The 21,642-nt window shown below is 38.9% G+C and overlaps 2 protein-coding genes across 2 annotated transcripts; both read left to right on the top strand.

Moving 5' to 3' along the window:
• Positions 1 to 350: 350 nt before the first annotated feature.
• LOC115419985 (heme transporter hrg1-A-like) lies at positions 351 to 6,961 on the top strand. The gene is made up of 3 exons (XM_030135082.1): positions 351 to 480; positions 4,726 to 4,893; positions 5,706 to 6,961. The coding sequence occupies exons 1-3, from the start codon at positions 351 to 353 to the stop codon at positions 5,840 to 5,842; spliced, it is 435 nt and encodes a 144-aa protein (XP_029990942.1). The 3' UTR covers positions 5,843 to 6,961.
• Positions 6,962 to 15,546: 8,585 nt separating this feature from the next.
• LOC115418813 (twist-related protein 2-like) lies at positions 15,547 to 21,480 on the top strand. The gene is made up of 2 exons (XM_030133300.1): positions 15,547 to 16,716; positions 20,836 to 21,480. The coding sequence occupies exon 1, from the start codon at positions 15,785 to 15,787 to the stop codon at positions 16,355 to 16,357; it is 573 nt and encodes a 190-aa protein (XP_029989160.1). The 5' UTR covers positions 15,547 to 15,784; the 3' UTR covers positions 16,358 to 16,716; positions 20,836 to 21,480.
• The last annotated feature ends 162 nt before the right edge of the window (positions 21,481 to 21,642 follow it).

Below are 21,642 nucleotides of genomic sequence, written 5' to 3'. Positions count from 1 at the left end.
GTAGAGGTCACTGTATTTATAAAGAACCTTGAGGTCGACGCAGGATTTTTGTGGTTGTTGTGACGTTTTGGATGTATTTTTTCTAACGGACAGGCATCACTTCTTGTTAGAAACGCTTTGTCATGATAAGTATTTATTACCCGGCGTGTGTGTGAGAGTTTTAGTCAGCGGGACGGACAGGTTTTGATCATTTTTTGTGTGTGTTTTTGGTTTGCTAGCAGAGCCACCGGATGCAGTTGTTTTGAAATTAGCACCTCTGTTTTCTCTGTTTCTCGCACACGGTTCTTGTTTAGTCGAACCCGTGTGGAGTATATTTTCCTCTGCTGTTACCACTTTTATTTTTAGTGACAATGGGTGTTAATAAAACATACATTAGCATCGGTTATGCGTCGTTTGGTATGCTCATGGGGTTCTCTGCATTCCTGGTGTGGAACATCGCGTTCAAGCAGCCGTGGACCGCAGCCATGGGAGGGCTATCAGGTAAGTAAACACACTCCCTACGAATATAAGTGCACTTTTCACAAATGTCCCCTTTTTCTGCCACATGTATGTATTTATTCTGCAATCATGAACGCATAAGTGCCAGGCAGACTCCTGTGTCAGGTTGAAGGTGTCCTGTTTTGCTGCTGGTTGCAAAATAATCCTCCAGAGCCAAGACAGAAATGACAGGTGAAACTTTTATTTTGGGTTGTTTACACAACAGTCCCAGGTTAAAACTGACACAGAGGGAGAAATAATCTAATTAAAAGAACTAAAATGTGAGTTGAACGTAGCTGTTACACTGATAAAGTCTGGAGTTCACAAGTATCAGACCTTTGATCCCAGTTAACAAATCCATATCTGCAAACTCTGCACTCATTTACTCGTAGGATGCACAGGAATGCATTTTCTTTCTTTCTTTCTTTCTTTCTTTCTTTCTTTCTTTCTTTCTTTCTTTCTTTCTTTCTGTCGAACATACAAAGAAACATACTAAAACAAAAATAACATTTAAATGAACAAAATCTGTCTGCGAGTTTGAGCAAGTTTAAATTTGCATGGTCGAAAAGTAGTAGGAAGAAATATAAACTTATTTAATCCTACCCCTCAAGTACTTTTACATCTTTATCAAAAACTTAATTCGTGAATCAAACAAGAAGTTTTTCTTAATTCAGCATCCGACCCACAACTAATACATAATACAGTAATTGAGTTATGCATAACAATGTTAACATGGCAGTACATTCATACAGACATCAACAGTTCAACAATTTTCTTTAATAGTTACAGTATATTTATCAATACAACATTATCCATAAACAAACTTTAATGGACAACCTCACCTAAGCCTCTTATCTAGTAAAAATGCACTTACACTACATTTGTTAAACACACTGCTGTGAATTAAAGTTCTGCATGCAAAGCCTTACTTGAGTTTGTCAGTAAAATGTACGTAAAGTATGAAAAGTAAAAGTAACCCCTGTGCACTAGGATGATCCCAGTCATTATTTTAACCCTCAAAGACCTAAACAGCTGATGGCAACCAAAAGCATTTGCTGATCAAAAAGGTTTTGTAACTTTTGTACCACAAATCCTATCAATACAGGTAAATAACTGAGGTGGAAAATGCAGTTTCTCTGCTTTTCAGTGTCACCAGATATGACCCATTTGGATCTTTAAAGGCTCCAAAGTGAACAATGAAGCACCATCATCTTCTGCAACATTGGTTTATCAATAAAACCCATTTATTCTGACAAATGACAGTGACTAGAAATATTTGTTTTTATGATCAGTTGAAAAAGTCACCTTTTCTTCAGTTTTCTTTATTTTGATATATTAAGTTTTGCTTTTATTATGAACTTTTATGAACATCTACATGGTCAATGAATTAAATATAGGAAAATAATGGTGTTTCACTGAAATATGCAAAATGCAGAAGTTAGCATTGTGATGAATGGTGATGAGTCACTTAGGAAAGGTTAATTGTAGCGAGGAATTCATTTGGAATTTACCACAAGAATACTTGTAGGTCTTTATATATTATGTTTTTGATTAATATTCCTATTGTATTGCTTTTTAGAGGTGTAAATGTGTGAGGTTGTGCTTATTTCATCTACTTTGTATGTGTGGTTTAATCTACAGTCATTCATTATATTCTATAACAGCATCATAGTCGTCATGTGAGAGCCTTGTATCTAGAAAGTCAATTGTTGATGAGCTCAGAAAAACAGGTCTTCTAGATATGCATTTTGCAGCAAATCCACATGGCGTTTTAAAGTGTTTGTGTAGCTTAAGAAGGATGATAAGTTAGAACTTGGCCTGTAAAGCAACACTTAATACTTGACTTTATCACTTTTATCAATAGAATTCACAAATTTGGTTCAGTGGATGGAAAATGTATCTAAAAGAGTAAAACTAGACAATTTTACCTCCGAGATGTAATATAGTAGAGGCAAAAAAAAAAAAAAACTCTAGGAAAGCACAATTACCTCATATTTGTACTTAAATACAGTACTTGAGTAAAATTACTTGAAAAATGCTTTTTCGTGTTTGTCTATGTCAAAGATTAAAAGCTGCATTTCCGTGTTCAAAAAGGAGCTAGTTCTGTATTCATTATGCTTACTTTGCTGAATAAACCAGCACAGTCATGTTTTCTAATATTCACTTTTTTACATAATTAAAAAATGTTTGTCCTCCATGTGCCTCTTGTTTTCTGCTGAGGTTGTGTATTGTCAGGTAAAAAGCGGGTAAGAAGTCAGTCAAATATGGCATGTTCTGTAAATGTTTGAAGAAAAGGGGAACATAAGGAAGGCCGTGTGATCTATGGGCTCAGCAATCTGGAACATGCTGTGTCATGAAAAGGCAGAAAACACTTCTTACCATGAGGTTGAAGTGATAAGTTCATGACCATTTAAGAGGCTGTTGATTGCTGTGTATGAAATGTGTGACTGGTTGAATTGCAAATATTATCCCATTATTATTGTTGTTGCTATCAGCAAATTAAGACTTTTTTTTTTTATCCTAAAGTGTTTTAACTAGGAAGTACACATGTAAAAAAACAAAAAAACAAAAAAAAAAAGATTTATAGCACATTATCATGGCAAAAAGTTGAGATGAAAAAATCAAGGGTGTCTATGGTGACGTTCCAGATTAAGTGCCACTGAGCATAAGGAGGAATGACATAAAAAGATTTTGTATTTTTTATAACACTGTAGGTTTATTTGTTTGAGTTGGTAATAGAGAACAATTAAAAAATATCAGTAATTTAACTAAGCATACAGATACCTGCAACCACAGTGTTGTCTATAATAATCACAGTATTACTTTTTCACCAAATCAGGCAATCTGTTACTAACAGGTATATGTGCTTACTACATAGTCCATTAACCCACTACCCATGCATTTCTAGATTCATAGGTGGTGGGCTGGGGTTATGAGCATATCTGTTTACAAAAATGTTGAGAAGCGAGGTACATTAAAACTAAAGAACATCCAAAAACTTAAAAACAAAATTCCACTGTGAACCAAATCCAACCATTAGATCTGAGAGAAATAATTTGTTAGTTTTAATGCTCTTGATATTGATTTTACGTCAGTCAGGTTTGGTGATGCCCAAAATACCATAAGTCATATAATGGTGTATATAATATATGCATATAAATGTGTATATAAATATATATAATAGTCTCTTTAATCACTTGTCAGCATTAATTTCAGGAAACTCTTCTATTGAAGCATAGACACACACCTGCTGCAAAATTTGACTTATTTGTTTGTTACCCGCCCCCTGAAGGGGAGGCAAAGGGTAGCCTATTGTTTTTGGTTTGGTTTGTTTGTTTGTTTGTTTGTTAACACTTTAGCAGCAAAACTATTGGTTGAATTCATACCGAATCAGGTTTATAGATTGCCAGTGACCCAGAATACATTTCAGGAAAGTAGGTCAAAGTTCAAAATTTTAATGAATTTTTAAATTCTTTTTTTTTTTCTTCTCATTTACTTATAATAGCCGAAATTGTCTATGCTGTCTATATCTATGGTGACAGCACCACACGCATACACATGATGACATCAGCTGAATCAATGCCAAAATGAGCTACAATATGTGCGAGGGGCGGGGTTTGTTGTGCCTGGCACCACTTGTTTTCTTATTGTTTTAGTAACATAACACCCCGCGGGCTGACAGACAAAAGGCCATATACCTATACATACTATATATACAAATAAAACACACATCCATATATAAACCTTTACATACATCACACACACATGCATATGCACAGACATGCACATGAATACATGCATACTAAATACATCCCTCCCTCCCTCCATCCAACCAACCCACCCACCCATACTTCTCCCCACATACCCAGCCTTTCAGTGTGTACATATGAAGACAAATGAAAATAGATTAAATGTAAGAGAAAAAAGATGTTATGAGTGGTTGTAAACAAAACATAATGTCAAAATAACATTCGCGTGTCAGTTAAAGCAGAAGAAATTAGGGAAATCTACAAATAAAAACACCATCATTACTGGACACGTCTGGCTCATACCTGACAGATAAATATAGTCTCAAAAACTGCCTCCCCAAATCTTAAAATCCACAGGTTTTCCTTTCAGACTCTTCATAATTTTTCTGATTCTGTATGCATGCTGATGTTTTTTGAATCAGGTGGATGTTCTTCCCCGAGTTCTTGTCTACACTATTGTTTTCTGTGCCAAAGTCAAATGTTGACCTGTGTGTCTCAGGCGTGCTGGCGCTCTGGACCTTGATCACCCACATAATGTACCTCCAGGATTACTGGCGGACCTGGTTAAAGGGCCTCAAGTTCTTCTTCTGCATCGGAGTTTTCTTCTCCCTGTTGGCAGTAGTCGCCTTCTTTACCTTCCTGTCCATTGCTATCAACACCAAAGCAAGTAAGTTATTCAGACCGTCTTTAATAGATCCACGTTTCCTACTTTTACATGCAAGAAAAGTTGTATAGTGTTCTGTTACACTGGTCTACAAGTAAAAAAAAAAAAAACAACTCTCCAGAATAAACGTAGTGAAATTTGACCAAGTTTGAGTCACTGATAGAGAAAACTTTAGTCAAAAATGCTGGATGGCTGTAGTTTCCAAGATACAGTCTTGGGGGAAATTGTGAAATTTAATACAAAAATGGTTTTACTCAAAAGAAATGTTTCTCTCAGAGCTACCAGATGTACTTCAAAACACTGTCTGCACAGTACAATACATTCACTTTATAGGTTCTTTCAAGTTGAAGATGTATAAATCTAATAAATGTATATAAACCAATATATGTATAATAATACTTTATTTTATACATTGAAAATACCAGCTAACCAGCACTTTTCTCATTAGCTTAACAGTTCGTCTTGTTAAAGTATGTAAGATTTAGCACATTTAATATCCGAGGCAGATAATTTATTTTCTATAATTGTACCATACCATACTAACTTTATTTATAAAGCACTTTAAGAACTTTACAGCTGGCCAAAGTGCCGAACACGAATCATAAAACAAGGAAATAAATAAGTAAATAAAAACGGTGATAACACAAGGTGCAAAGCAGGCTAAGAACAACAAAGTTCAACCATCATAAAAACAAAGACAAATTAAAATCTGATAAAAAACAGCATAGGAAATATATATATATATATATATATATTTGTAGATCAGTGTCATTAGTGCTTAATGGTTGATTGACATCTGTTTGTCCCGCCCACAGAACTGACTGATCCCAGCAGTCTGTACCTGTCCTGTGTGTGGAGTTTCATGAGCCTGAAGTGGTCGTTCCTGCTCGCCCTGTCCGCTCACCGCTACCGCAAAGAGTTCGCAGACATCAGCATCCTCAGTGACTTCTAAGTGCACCATCATGTCCCACAGTGACTACACAGACTCTTCAGTACACTCATTACACAGGCGTCTGACCTGAGAGTGTCACAGTGTGTGAGGGATGGAAGAGGACGAAGGGAAATCAACAGAGACTTTAAAAATGTCTTGCGTCGTGGATGATCATCCCAATACCCCCGTACTTTCTTGGCCAGTGTTTCTCCTCGGTGCTCCTGACTTTGTCACTTCACAGACAAACATCCAGGCCTGTTTTTATGACAGATTTCAGTCGTACATTTTCACTTCTTTAGCATCCTGCTTAGTCATGCATCTGCACAACTTCACCATGAGAGAAAAATCCCACAGTACAAGTAATCCTAGAATTACTCCATGAATAGAATAGCTGTTTCCTCAGTGGTAGTTATGTTGCAGTTTCACTCTGTGTCCACTAGAGGGTGTCACTCTTCCAACAATGATACTCAGTGTTCAGTATACGTTTTTGACAACCCGACTTTGTGGTATTACATCTGTTTTCTCTATTTGTATCTCTTTCAACAAATGTTGCATAGCCTTACAACACATAAATGTTTTCTGTCTCTATCACAAGTTGCACATACTGAAAAAAAAAAATCTATCAACTGGCAATGAACTCCAACATTGTTTCACGTTTTCCAGGGTCTTGCACAGGCCTGCAGCATCAACGGGAATGCTTTCATGTGCAATTGAAAAGAAGCACCACATGTTCTTGCTCAGTGTATTTTTCAACACATAACGGGCATTTTAAATGAAATGAATGATTTTTTTTTTGTAATGTTTTTACCAATGACAACTGTGATAAGTGTGAAAAAGGTTAAAAAATATCTCGGTATCGGCTTTAAATTGCAGCAGCAGTGAGCTCACCAATGCATCTCGAAGTCGTCATGTTCTTATGATGTCCTCGTTCAAACCAGTAACGCCATTTATATCATTTCTTACTGAGATTATTTTGCTTTGAATCCTTTAAATGTTAATCTCTTTACACTATTATGTTAAAAATGAAGTGCAGCATTGTGTATCTCCCTGTATCACTTGCCTCCTGAATGTAGGAATGTGTGTTTGTAGAGTGTAAGTGTGTGTGTGAGAATCATGCTAATAAATGTCTTTTTGACATCCGCTGTGCTCTAGTGTGTTATTTGCTATAAATTCTGAAAATAGCCCTGTCTGTAGATAATAATTGTGATGCTTTTTTAAGTAGGAGTGTTGACTCAAGGGGAATGTTTTGCCAAAACTGTCGGCATCTTTTACAGTTTATGTTCCTTCCTAAAACTTGATTTCTCTTGCGTGTTGTAAGAAACTAAACGAAAAAAACTAAATGGTGACAGCGGAAAACTATTTCTTACCTTCTCTTCAACTTTGATGTACAACGAGATAATGTCAAGGTGGTGGATTGAAGGTGTTTTTGCGTTCTTCTTTTCACTAAACCCAGGTCAGGAGGGTCAGTGTCAGGCATTAGAGTGGGATTTGCGCCATGAGTGGAATGAACCACTTTTCCCACCCACCCGAGCCACATTTATGAAGAAAAACACCCCACAGCATTGCAATCGCAACAGTAAATGCAAGGCAATAACCTGCACTTTGAAGTCAGGCAATTATTTCATCCATCCACATTTTTATTTTGACCCTCAAAGGGAAGGGAAGGGGGTGCACAGAGTTTTGGTGTATGATTTTGTTAAGGCAGCTGCCTGATAGAAGCACTTTGAAGTTGATGTAAAAAATATGTGACTGAATTATTAGAGCACTATCAGGGTTTGCTGCACGATAATTGATCAAGTTGTTCATTCACAAAACACTATGTCTCTTAAATTCATCCTGCTGTTGTTCAGGAGAAAACTCCCACCATGCTTAGCAGTAGGGGAAAGTGAATCCGGTGTAGTGTTTCATTATTTACAAGAAATATCAGTTACTTTGATCCTTAGAAGCCACTATCATTATTTCACTTTCTTTGTAGGTTTTCTGCATCCTTCCTCTGTGTTTTAAGGACATTTTTTGGTGGTACTTATGTCTTAATTGCATTACACTGGTTTGTTTGTAAGCCCCTAGAGTCTTATTGCATCAAGGTAATTGCAATGTTGTGGTTAAATCACCATAGCAACATTTTTTATCTGGCCGTTATAAACTTCGACATTAAGAAACTGAAAAACAACCCGGCTCACTTTCCACTGAGCAAGCTGGGGGCTTTGGAACCAAATGCGTCCTATTAACTTTATACACCAGCCTGTAAAATATGTGTATGTGTGTGTGTGTGTGTGTGTGTGTGTGTGTGTGTGTGTGTGTGTGTGTGTGTGCGCGTGTGTGTGTTTGAGTGGTATGTAAAGAGAGGGAGGGGTCTCATTTTATTCAATTATGGGACTCCTTTCTACCCAAATCAAGGAAGGAAGTTGTCTCAAGTGTGTTGACTGGCAGTCTGGCAGAGTGCGGTGAGACTGGAAACAATAGTTTATACATTCAAATATCACAAATATCCTAAACATCCTGTTCAATAAAGTAAAAATAACATTTATCTCATTGAATTCTTACTTTGCAGATGTGTTACAATGAACCCAGGGGAGGATTACTGCTTTGCTTTGCACACATGCTATTTATCAAAACTGTCCAGAAGCACATATACTTCTTTTATATTCATTGCATGAGTGAGAGAGGAACATTTTAATGTTTTAGGTGGCGTATTAATGTAATTTAGGGTCATCCAAGTATAAATCTACATCCTTTAAGTGTTTTCACATAAATATAGCAGAATAAAAAGTGCAATTTCTCTCACAGAGGCGCAGTAGAGGAATAAAGTTGACATTTAAATATATCAAAAAACAGCCTAAAATACAATAGTTGGGTGAATGACCTGTGTTTCTTTACATCTCAGATGAAAGGTGAACAGGAATTAACAGATTTGATTCATGTCTGAATGGACGCCTGGCTATGAGTTTGACTGTGAAATATGAACATCAGTATCAATCACACAATAGTGAAGCATTTGATCTAAAAAAAGAAGCATCAGAAAAGGCTAAATGAAAAGCAAACATCTTGAATTGGTAGAGCACCAGATGGCCTCTTTGACATTAAGAAGCCGCTCTGGCATTTTAAGAAGGCAGTCCCAGAATGATTTCCGAGGAACTTCCGCAAAGCGTGGTACAAAGCCCACAGATATTTAAGCAATATCCATAGCAATTTACTGTTTTATTTACAAACTGAAACATATGTTTCTAGACCTTTGCAGCCCCCTCCCCTCCCCCATTACCACACTGATTTACTGCTGCAGGATTTCTCCCACACTCTTTGCCTTTTTTCTTCCCTTTATTCCATTTTCATCTCTGTCTGTCTGTCTTTATCATCTTCTCTCATCACCCATCGGTCAGTCAAACTTCCTCTCCTTCCAGCTCGGCAGATGCCTACCTTTGCACTCGTGGTCTTCTGCTGTTGTGTTTCTGAATACGTTGTTGTCTGTGCCTCTGGGACCACTGCAAACTCGCATCTGAAACATTTTAGAGAGACACATATTTGCTGTTTTAGAGCACAAAGGGATATGCCATGGCAGAAGCTGTTTGAAGTGGCTTCACAGGGGGAACCAGAACCAGAGCGAGGGATTTCAGAAACCATAAAGAAACGTTAGCGCAATGTAACTTTGGTAAGGTCATCTAATCTAATGGAAGTGGGGATTGATTCAATGTGAAGGCGTACCCCTTTGAAGCCGGCTGCTGAGCTCTGTTGATGTTTCTAATGCAATAGCTCTGTTGTAGAAACGCAGCATTCCTCTGTACCTTACAGACAGAGCTTCACTGCACGGTTGACAGGCCTGGATGCGTGATAATGGCCAATCCCTGGGATCCCAGCTTGACACTGCTTCCACTAACCAATATTAGAAACGTGAGATTGAAGACAGCACTGTTTGACTGTCCTCCAGGTCCTGGATTTGAGGAAATTTCCCTTAAATAGATTTTTTTTAAGTTATTGAATCAAATGACAAGAGGTTGATCACCTAAAAAAAGATAAATTGCTGTTACAGTTGAGTAAAATCAAATCTTCCCAAAATGAATAAATGTGAAAACTGAATTTAGTAATATGTGTAAAACATGGAAACAGAAGACACTGTGATCCACATGTACCTTTTCAAACATCCACCATAGCTCTTTTCTTTTCAGTCCCTGACCTTATGATGTTTCTATTAAACATAAACTTCTGTTTTGCGTCAGTTTTCAGGTGCGGACATATTGTGCAAAGTTCTTCTATAAACAACAGACTTGAGGCTTGATAAGTTCATTTCTGAAGTTCACTATGAAGCAGCATTTTCCAAACCAGGAGGCCACATGGTCAGTCCAACTGCTGACTCACTGTGAAACTGAACCTTACATATTGAATGTGAGCGGCTGACGCAGCAGCGACAAAGACTTTGGTGTGATTATTTGCTATATATAGAGATGGACAACAGGGGATTATTATTTGAAATAAACCATGTTTTTTATATTTGCCAAGTAATGTAAAACTCTTAAGACACAGAGAGTTCCAGTTCATTGTTCTACTTCTGCATTCTCTGTTTCGCATTATCACATGTGCACATATGGACACAAAGCGGCATTCAAGAAACTTACTGTTTGTATTTATCTGGTTTCATTTCCATTGTTTCTGTCAAAAACACTGACATGGCTCATGACCAGACTTTGTTGCTGTTTTCTAATAAAGCTTTCCTCACAGAGTGATATTTAATAGACCCATAGAGATGTTTTATATATCAGTTTTACACCAATGATTTAAGTTTCCTTCAGTGTTGCCATGTTGTTTAAAACACCTTTATCTGATTTGCCCGTGTGACCAATGAACCTGCTGCTTTAAAGGCCTGAGGGCATTTCTTTGTAATTCTTAACAATTTTGCTCGTATTATATGCAGTTTAGTTACCAGATCTACAAAGCATTATCAAATGATTTATTACGAATTAATACATCCAAAAACATGATGTAAAAAAAACATATGTATAAAAGGCATTGTATTAGAAACAGGAAGAACCTCCTACATTTGGTCTGAGGGGTTGTTTACGTCCAGTTTTCTCAGTCCGTCAGACTTATTCTCAATGGCTTGTATAGTATGTGGTAAAAAAAAAAAAAAGCTTAATTATCAGATTTTAGACTGTTTTATCAGTTACTACCATCAGGAAGGAGGTTTAGAAGGCCATGTTGTCATTAGAATAGAATGGAAAACTCTTTTTATCCTTATCTTAACCGAGGTTTTTAAACAGTGGCAGATGAGTAAAGGACAGAAACAAAATGAAAGCCAGAATGTCTTTATTCCTACATATATTGGGGACATTTAGACATTTAACTTACAAACATATTTTTTCTTATCATGGTGTTTATCTTTAATCATTTTTTTTCTCTATAGTATGTTTAATTATGTTTTTCCTTGTTCCCTGTCATCGTAAATATGCTCTAGTGTTGTTTTTTGTGTGTGGATGCATGCAGCACAGGTTGAAGCCCAAACTTCATTTTCCACAATGTGCAACAATAAAATGAACAGAGAATCTCAAAGACGCTCTAGCAAAAAATGGCAGTTACCATGATTGAGGAAACATATGACATAAGGATGAATAAATGATGGATACTGTGGATTATAGGCATAGGTACTGACATGCAACTGTGTTAAATTTAGACAGTGAAATGGACTGAAACCCCAGTGTGTGATGAGCGCAAAAGGGTTTGCACCAGAGAGCACTGAACCATTAAAACTGAAACAGCCTCAACAAATGTGTGTTAAGTGGAAACAGCCCATTTCATAGATCTGAATTAGTTGTATATGTACATAAATACAGTTGCATATTTATTTTAAGATTCACCATTCAGTTGTATTTTTCACTTTTGTTTTTTCACAGTAATGCACGCTGAATACAGGCATTAAAAACCTAATGACCAGGGGAAAATGTGGCTGAAACCAGTTGAGAATCGCTGGTGTCCGTCATGCACTACTTGTTGCACTGATGTCTGAGATCCAGCCATAAATGTTACATCCCAGCCGAACCTGCTGCTCGGCGTACACCAGCTTAACATGCCATATCCGCAGCTCAGCTGTGAGCTCCACTGGGACTGTTTGTAATGTGCCACGAACAGACCCCAGCACTTAAATACTGTAATCAGAGCCAGGGCAGGATATTGGCTAAATTACACATGAAAGCAGGGACATTTGAAGGAAGCTTGAGCACTAAATATTATGATAAATTACACTCTAATACAGGGAGATAAGATGCAGCTAAACAAGAATAATACAGGAATGCAGCAGCGGGGAAAAGAGGTGTTTTTAATGCATAACTGTTTTAAAAAGCTCTCTCTCTCCTTAATATCGATGAATATTTTTGAAATCCTTCAGCTTTCAGACATGAGACGTGATCTTCATTAGCAGGTGTTTGCAGGTCAAATCAGTCTTTTAGTTTTTTTTTTCTCCAAATTCACATCTTTTTTGGTGTAAATTTTTAAAAGTTCATGTAGAAATTCAGCCTGAGTTTCTCTCTCAGGCTTTTTTTCCTCACTTGTCATCACCTGGAAAAGCAGGTAAGTCTATGTTCACTGATAAATCCAGCCTTTATTTCACTCAATCATAAAACACCTCATTCTCATTGTTCGTCTGGAGGCCTCCCACCCGCCTCACCTATTCACATCACCACCATCCCCCCATCCACCGTGCACCCACAGCCCCCCCTCAGCCCCCCACTCCGCTCCTCCCGAACCCCTCTCTAAGTGGATACCCCACAGGAAGGGCTTCTCCAGGGGGGAAATGGGTCCCAGATGTCTGCCTTTGTGCCACTATAGGCTCCTCAGGAGGGATGGAGCTGTGTAAGGATGGGTATGGAAGAGGGGGGGCAGGGGGGTGAAGGAGGGGGAGTGTGCTGTGTGCAAACATCAATAACAGCAGTCAGGGGGTGAAGAAACTCCCAGGGTGAAGGTGAGGAGGAATTTAATGATTGGTTCCTTTTGTCGAGCCAGTATGCATTTCCAAACACATCACTTATGATTGGTCACACTGCTGCTGCCTGACCGGCTAAGGACATCACCCCAGAGCTTCGACCTTTTGCCGTATGATCATGAATGACTGCACTACGAACTGCTTTCTGAAAAACTTCAAAAGTTTCAACATGGCCGCTCTTCGGCGCAGCATTCGTTTCAGACCAACACATGGTGCAGAGACAGAAATGAACAATACATCGGCCTCCTTTGATATTCCCTCTCCTCCTCCACCGATGTGTCCAAGCCTATATACGTTTATTGATATATATTGATATATGTATGATCTATTTTCAGCTCCAGAAACGGTCAATTACGTCCCCTTTGGAATGAAAACGAAGAAGAGAGCAGGGCCTGAGTGTTTAGTGAAACATTATGTCAAGACTCTGACAAGGAAATGAAATGTGCAACATCAATCAGCCTATGAGGACAGAGATCAAACGAACCTCCACACTCCTGCATCTGGTTCTGTTTGGACAGCCTCACTTTTTTCCCCCTTTTCTCCCTCTCCTTTCTTCTCCTTTTCTTATTCTTTTCTATTCTTTTCTCTTTGCTCCCCTCTGTTCTTCTGTGAAACGGCACTGCCACGACATTCCTGTTGGCCTACTCACTTCGTTAGCTCAGTTTTTCCATGATGGTGGCATGAAGCAACGCGTCCACCAAAGGTAAGCGGCAGCTCCTGAGATTAGCCTCAGCAACAATGACTTTCCTGTCCCTCCACTGTCTCCATCAGAGCTCTCAGTGAGCTCACTTCTAATACCAGCTAATCCTGGAGCTGACTTGGCCTGTTATGTAAATACAGCCTCGTATAATTCTCGGTCTCTGTCCATGGCGCTGCTTTGATGGCCAGATGAGGGTTTTTTTTCCAAGTTGATTGAACCCAACTGGGATCAAGCTACTTTCTGTTCACTCGCTGAATGAAATGTAAACCAGTGCAATCATGGGGCTCATCAAAACTTTTCTGAACCGCTCTGCTCACATACACTTCTCTCAAACTCACACCCAAATTGTTGGCTTGAAGCTGTCAAGCACCGTGTCAAGAATGATACAAGGTTCAGTCCAAAGCATTTGTTAGTAAATACCAGTTTGTGGTCAAAATGTCAGTCTTTTTGCAACATCTTTGGGCAGAAATTAACTTGAAATTGAAACCACGTGATGACTTTGAAAAAAAAAAAAAAAAAATCTCAAGGTGTTGAAATGTGAAGGCTGATATTAAGCATGTTGTCATCAAAAAGTACAGAATTTCTTCAGCTTTAAGCAGTGGAAAACTCCCCACAAGATGTCTCTGCAGTGATCCACACATGAGTCACCCAAGTCATGACGCATGAACATATAAACGGACACAATGTTGGGAAACCAATTTGGATTCAAAGGTAGATTTACGCAAGACTTATTCATTTGCTCAAATTGTAGGTTGCTCTTCCCAGTAACCCCAGCGGTTAATCAACAAAAACCCTCACACAGGTTGAACAAATGTTAACTCAGGCTACAAACTGTCATTTTCTTCAAGAGGAGCTGCTGTGTCATGACTGCCAACATGAAAAAAATGTGTTACTAAGTGGCTGCAGACCCAGAGTGGTGCACGATGGAGGTGGAACATGTGTCGGCTCTGCCCCCGGGCCGTGGATGGCACAATTTGGTGCCCCCTCACCTCTGCAGGCTGAGGTCACTGGGTCACCGGGGTCAGGGGTTATTCAGGGTCCTGTCTGCTCTTACTCCTGATCATACACAGAGAGCTGATATCAGCACTGATGCCAAAGGTGTTGAAGAACTGGGTTTAATATTGGATGTCTATGCGTGACTTTCTGAACATATTTCAAAGAACATCAGTTTTTTCACTGACAGGAAAACGATAATGTCAAGAAATTCTTTCCCGGATGCGTGCTTGCATAACCTCACATTTTCTTACAGATCTACTTAAAGCCGCTGTGGTCCAACAGATTTATAAGAATCCCTCTTTCAATTTTAGGACTTTATGGCCTGTCATGGTAAAATTTATAGTTTGTGGCATTTATTTACTTAACTTCCACATCATAAAGTGCATTGTGTGACCTTTAACTCCTGCTTCATTCTGTTAATCCAAAGTATTTTCATTGACTCAATTTGTACTGTGACCCGTGGTTTAACAGATTTGTTTTTATAGTGTCTGGTTATCAGCATGGTAAAGATCATGGCAGACAAATGTTAGTGTGAACTCCCACTTCTTTTAATGTTAAAGAAAACCAGCTTTTAGCACTGCATAAGTATATGCCCGTAATTTATGACTTTTATGTTTCACATTTGTTGGAAATTTTTTTTTCAGAAGTTCAAGAATTTCTTTAAAAATGCCAAACAATTATAGTTGGACTTAAAAGCGAACACTGATGACAGTCTGAAATAAAAGGTTTAGTTTGATTTCCGTCTCCGTAATGAAATGATGAAAGAGAAAGCAGACATGAGGGTGCATGTGGACTGACGCTGCAGCTCAAATCTGGAACCCATAAAGCCCCAGAAGTCTCTGCAACATTAGACACAGTGCTTCTCATTGGCTGCAAGCGCCACTTACCCCTTCCTCCATCACCCGCCCAGCTAACGCACACTTCCTGCTTTTCTGCTGAGCTCAGGCTGGACCACACCTTCTCAGAAACCAAAAAGCCAATGAGAACTGGATGCAGCCACCGGGTTGGCGTTTGGGTATAAAAGAGGCGGAGGTGGACCTGCCTGTCAGATGGTTTGTTGTTGTTCTGTCTGCCAGGTTAAGAGGGAAATATTTAAATGAGAAGTTGAGTAGGTAATCAGGAAACAGGACAGCCAAAGTGACATCGAACCCAATGGAGCTTCAGCAGCCATAAGTGTTCTCTTGTGGTTTCTTCCTGCTCTTTTTGACAGACGAAGAACACGAGCTTGTCTCAGTCAAGGTTGCCTTACAGAGCTCTGTCTTTGCATTGGAACTTGAAAAGTTGTTTAAAGGTGGACGGTAAAATGAGAGAAGAGGTGTCCTGCACCAAATCCCCTGAAGGAGGGCTGGGGGCCAGCGAAGAGGAGCTGGAGAGAGGATCGAAGAAGACCCTCCAACAAGGAAACCGAAAACGTTCTCCTTACCCCAAGAAGGACAGCCTCAGTCAGGCAGAGGAGAGCAGCACTGGTAGCCCCAACAGCGTGCTGCCGTCGGGGCCGAAGAGGCTTAAGAAAAGCCCCACTGCTGTTGTGTCGTTGGCCCCATCATCGCTGGGCCCCAGGTCAGAGCCGCCCTTTGAGGACCTCCATTCTCAGCGAGTCATAGCCAACGTACGAGAGCGTCAACGCACTCAGTCCCTCAACGATGCTTTTGCGTCTCTTCGCAAGATCATCCCTACGCTTCCTTCAGACAAGCTGAGCAAGATCCAGATCCTCAAGCTGGCCTCACGCTACATTGACTTCCTGTACCAGGTGCTGCAGAGTGACGAGATGGATGCCAAACTGGCCAGCTGCAACTACCTGGCCCATGAAAGACTGAGCTACGCCTTCTCCGTTTGGAGGATGGAGGGGGCCTGGGCCATGTCCACCAGCCACTAGGATCCTAGGATCACTAGGATCTTACACTTCTTTCTTAAACCCTCGTGTGTCCACATCTCCACCCCAACATCTCTGTGTGTGTCTGCATCCATTTCCTCACATCTGAATGTTTACATTTTAACCTTTTTGGGTGATCTAAGTCTTTTTGTCTTAAACCTTTGCTTCCAGACCCATCCTGCTCTGTCTAAATGTTCTCAACACTTCACACCATCACTATTAACATCCATTGTTGGATCTATGCAGCTAAAACCTATTACAGACGCTCTTTCCCCCCTCAGTTCTTTCTACTTCAACTGTTCTCTCTTTCCTGTCCCAAACTTTTGTCCAGTGCAACGAGACGCACCACTGCAGCCCCTCAGGTATGGACCAGACATTTAGCAATGCATGCACACAGACAAAAACAAATACATACAGCAACATAAACTGAAATCACACACGGACACTCCTATGTTTTCCTCATTTCCTCATCACAGCACTTGTTTAATGTGGATTTATTTTCATGTTTAAAATACTACAAGTGTACTTAACACATAATCTCAAGCCTTTTCAAAAACCACAAACACATACTTATAATGAACAAAATAAATGGGAACAAAAACATCTGCTGAGAAGATTATTTCAGAATGAGTAAAAATAAAATCACAATATGTCCATTTACATCCTCTTCTTATTCTTATTAAGCTACTTTTTAGAAAACAGTCAGAGACATATTAAAATTAAAAGAATCTAAAATAAATTGCTATCCTAAAATGTTAAGAATCTCAATATGGAAAAAATAAATAAGTAGCATTTATTTCGTAAATGAGGACTAAATTACGACTAGATTATAACATGCTGCTTTGTATTTGAATATAATATACAATAAACATTTATTTTTACTTTTACTGTACTTTTACACATCATCACATCATACACAGTGCAAATATACAAAAACCTTATTTTGCATAAAAACAATCTATGCATGATGTCTGTGTACAAATATGCATAATTTCTGTAGTTAGAATTCTAACATCCTTGTTTTAGTACATTATGTTTAAATCTGTTTTCCTGAAAATTCTCAGTACGCCAAAAAGTAACATTGCATTAGATCGTCAATTATTTTCTATGCTCTGCAGTTATATTATATGTTGTGGTCTGTTGTCAATGTATGTGTGAGAGGTGTGTTAAAATTGTCATATTATTTTGAGCAGAATTGTACAAATGAAATATGAACATGCTGGTATACACAAAGGTTAAAAAAATATGTACACTTAAAAAAATGCAGCAAAAGTGCAAAACAGTTCATATCCCATCAGTATTAACTAATGTCTGAGTGTTATTTTCATGTAAAATTGCAGTTAAAATGCTTCATGTAGTAGTGAACAAATAATCTGTAAATTAAACATAATGCATGAATAGTAAGAGCTAACATCTGCCAGTACATAAACCTGTCTTCAGTAAATAAAAATAAATAATAATACTTCATTTGCTTGAAGCAATAACTTCACAAGCAGACGAAGGTTGTTTTGTTTGATAGAGAACTACTCTAAACTTTATCTGCCATATTTTTTAATGTAAGTAAATAAAACTATAGTGATTAAAAACCCACAGCTCCATTGTTTGACAGATGTCTGATGGCTTTAAACCAATTGTTTTCCTCCAAAACCTGTATGATCTACTTTACAAAGGGAATGTTGTTTTTTTTGCTGCTATAATAGGCACCAGATTTCAGGTACTGCATGAAAGGAGAAAAAAGAAAGAGAGAGTAAAATACAAAAAAAAAAGTGGAGGCACATCTCTCTCTCTCTCTCTCTCTCTCTCTCTCTCGCTCTCTAACTCTCCCCTGCAGCCTTGCCCTCTCTCCTCAGGATCTTGTATCCAGTGTCGTGCAATCAGGCCCCGCCGGGGCCCAGACAAGCAGGAACCTTTAGATTGGAAACAGTTGTGAGGTATTAGGAAGGTGTGTGTACCAGGGTTAGGGTCAGGCACATGGGCCTGTGTACATTAACGCATGCACACGTGTACCGCCGTGTGTTTGTGTAGTTGTTTGTAGCTTTGATTAGCTGTGCAGCAAAAAATGTATGTATGTTTATGAACACATTTACATTTAACAAAAATACACGTGTAGATGTATTGTTAATTATTTCAACCTCTCTTCTTGTAGTTTCCAGCAGCTGCCAGCACTGACAACATGTATGATTTAACCATTTAAAGACGTATTCAGAGTGTAGGGATGAAATGCACTTTTCATCATGAAGACGACAGGTTAAAGTAAACACATGAAACCACGCACATTTACAGATATTTGAGCAGATGCAAAAATTATCACAAACATGTGTAGCTTTTGCACACGTGCACAAGAATCAGTGGCTCCTAGCTAATACAGGTGCTTTTGAGTACTAAAAAACGAACACCTCACTACAGTGAACACTACATAATACTAGAGTATCATATATTACACACAGACAGGTTACACTGTCCAGACATGCACATTCATGTGGCCAGCGGCCATGTGCACCCTGCAGGTGTTCCACTTCGCGTTATTATTAAACCTCCAGTGGCCTCTGCAGCAGACGTTGAGGGCTGCAGTCAGTGCTGTGGATAAAAAGCCAAGGCTCCAACACGTGGAACAGCAAAGTGTCCTTGAACGCGGCACGGTAGTTATTACACCCACTTTTCCTGCTCTGCTTGTTATCTTGTGTTCTGCAGGGGGTGTCAGAGAAAGTGCGAGAAATTAAAGGCCAGAAAATGAGCCGAAGATCCAGGTTTAGTGAATAAAGTTTAGAAAGAGGCCGAAGATGTTCAAACATGTGTCTATACTAGTGTGCATTCTCATGAGATTATGTCTCCTTGTTTTGAGTATGTAAAATATAAATATTATTGTCATGTACTGAGTGATGGTGGGCTGTTTTTCAGTTTTCTGGCAGTGCAAAAATTCTAAAAATTATAAAAACTCTTGGCAACAGAGAGAAAGCTACACAAGTTTTGTTTTTTGACTTCGCTAGATAATGATTTTAAGTCATTTTCAGTCCTGCTCTTTGTGTCTTTGTGTCGGGCTGCAGTAAAGTGCATGTTGTTGCTGTTGGTTTCACAAAGTAGACAGATGTTTTACCTGGTTTCATGTATACATTTGTCGTGTAGACCTTCTCTGGAAAAAAGCCTCCTATACTTTCCTTGAGAGTCTGAAGTCTTAGATCACACACACCCAAAGATGAATACATTGGTGCATATTGATGAGCATGGTTTTAAGATGTGTGGGTGTCTGGCTCTGCATGAGGCTCTCAGAATGAGGGGATTGTTCTGTTTGAGTTGGAAAAAACAATAGCCTTCTGTTGTGTTTACACTACAATCAAAATGCCTGTCACTGCTCCTTCCTCTACCGGAACCTGCCTCTGCTATGTGTGTATGTGTGTGTATACATATGTGTGTTTTACAGTTTGGACTGACCAGCTGTTGGATGCTCTTCTGTGCGTATTAAATCTCTGGCTTTCTCTCTCTGGACTGATCTGGGACCAGATGTAAAGGCCTCTGCGGCTCATCTGCTTTTTTAAAGCCTCATCCAGAATTTGTGGCTTCTGATACTCATCTTTATTTTTAGAGAGCCAAAACTGTGAGCCTAGTGCAGGTGGGAGAGTTGTGTGTATGTGTGTGTGTCCCTGTGTGTATTTGACTGCTGTATGTATGTGTGGTCATGTATCTATTTGTACATGATTGCATGTGTGTGTGTGTGTGTGTGTGTGTGTGTGTTGGTCTTTCTCAGACATCTGCAAAGACAGAGGCATGGCTTGACACGTAGGCAACAAAGCTGCATCAGGATCTGTCAAACATGGTTCCAGCATACTTTATCAAACACATGCAGTTTATAGTTATGTGTTTTTAAAACAGTTTAAATAGTTTATATCTTTATAAAGACACAAATGTATTTTTAATCGCCATTTATCTGATATTTAGATTTTGTTGAATCAGACAAATAAGTATCTTCATAAGGAATATTTTTGTGCCTGCACCAGGAGGAATTTTGCTTAAAAGAAAAACAAATGTGTGCAAACCAAAAATAGTTGCCCAGCATTTTATTGTATTACATCAGTAAAAACACTTTTACACTTTTATGCTTTTACAGCATTGTATAAGTCATGCGATGGGTCGATACCCGCAAGCATCTTTTTAACTTGTGTTTTCTCCTTTTCTCTGTGTGTCTTTGTGCAAGTGAGGGAAGACACACTGTAATTAGAGAGAACTGAGAAGGCTTCACATGAAATGTTTGCTTCTTAAAACAAGAGAAGAGAGTTTGAAGTTCAGGCACTGTAAGAGTTTTTCCCCATCCACAAAACAGAAGTGTTTGTGTGTTTGTAGACATATTTTATAACCCCACAAACAACTCACAGAGTGGAATTTTCTTGTTCTTCCCCCCCTTTTTTTTTAACTATAGTGTGCCACCTCTTGAAACAATCAGTGTAAGTGAGACTAAGTGCTTATTTCTGTATTTCTTATCTTTCCAGAAAACCAACAAGTGGAAAATTCTCAACAATCACAGAAGAAATTTCTTCCGGCCTCCCCGGACGCTTCCCCCATGTTTTAACTTTTAAAAAACAGCCTTTTTTTCCGCTTTCTCTCCAACGGACTGGAAATGTGCTTGACTCATGACATTGAGATGTACTCATGCAGCTCGACTTGAACGGTGTTTCTGAAACACTGGTGACGGGACTGACAGTCAAGCTCAGAACTTTTTGATGAAGAAAACTAACAGCTGGCCTGCGGTGACAATGAAACAAAATGGCTGCTGGTTTGAGTGCCTTTGGGTAACACCGTGATAACCATCATCCACCCGACTCTTAACAGCGTCTCACAACGGATGACTCACTGCCAGACGAACATTAAGATGACTAATGATAATGGCACAGTGATGGTTAGAGGGCGGTCACAGCCAATGAATGTTTACAGCTAAAATGCTAATAAGCTAATCGCTCTGGCTCTCAAACCCCGCCTTGTGGGAAAAGAAGAGCCCGAAGAATCTGATGCAGATCTTCTCCGTTTTGTGCTGTAGTAACTGGATAGCTTTCTGTGTATTTTGGGGTTTTAAAGTGTATCTGTGAATTTGGTGTATGCACACTGTATTACTTTAACACTTGGCTTAAATAAAATAAAAAAATGTCCATGGGAAAAGTAGCAAATGATAAACTCAATCATACTTCAGCCCCTGCTTGTTGTTTTCACTTTGCTGTAATAGCGAAGTTTCATTTTCAGGAAAATCTTTGTATATGCAAGAAAATCTGATTAATGTTTGTCTGCATCTTTAAAAAATATAT

Source organism: Sphaeramia orbicularis, chromosome 5 (assembly GCF_902148855.1).
Source record: "Sphaeramia orbicularis chromosome 5, fSphaOr1.1, whole genome shotgun sequence".
NCBI classification, from domain to species: domain Eukaryota; kingdom Metazoa; phylum Chordata; class Actinopteri; order Kurtiformes; family Apogonidae; genus Sphaeramia; species Sphaeramia orbicularis.
Note: the sequence above shows the minus strand (reverse complement) of the source record. Positions and strands in the feature narration are given on the sequence as shown.

Bases quoted from the DNA above. Each gene is read 5' to 3' on its own strand.
- LOC115419985 (XM_030135082.1), top strand. From the start codon at position 351: ATGGGTGTTAATAAAACATACATTAGCATCGGTTATGCGTCGTTTGGT. The intron at 481-4,725 runs GTAAGTAAACAC...TGTGTGTCTCAG, and splicing joins AGCCATGGGAGGGCTATCAG to GCGTGCTGGCGCTCTGGACC. The intron at 4,894-5,705 runs GTAAGTTATTCA...TCCCGCCCACAG, and splicing joins TGCTATCAACACCAAAGCAA to AACTGACTGATCCCAGCAGT.
- LOC115418813 (XM_030133300.1), top strand. From the start codon at position 15,785: ATGAGAGAAGAGGTGTCCTGCACCAAATCCCCTGAAGGAGGGCTGGGG.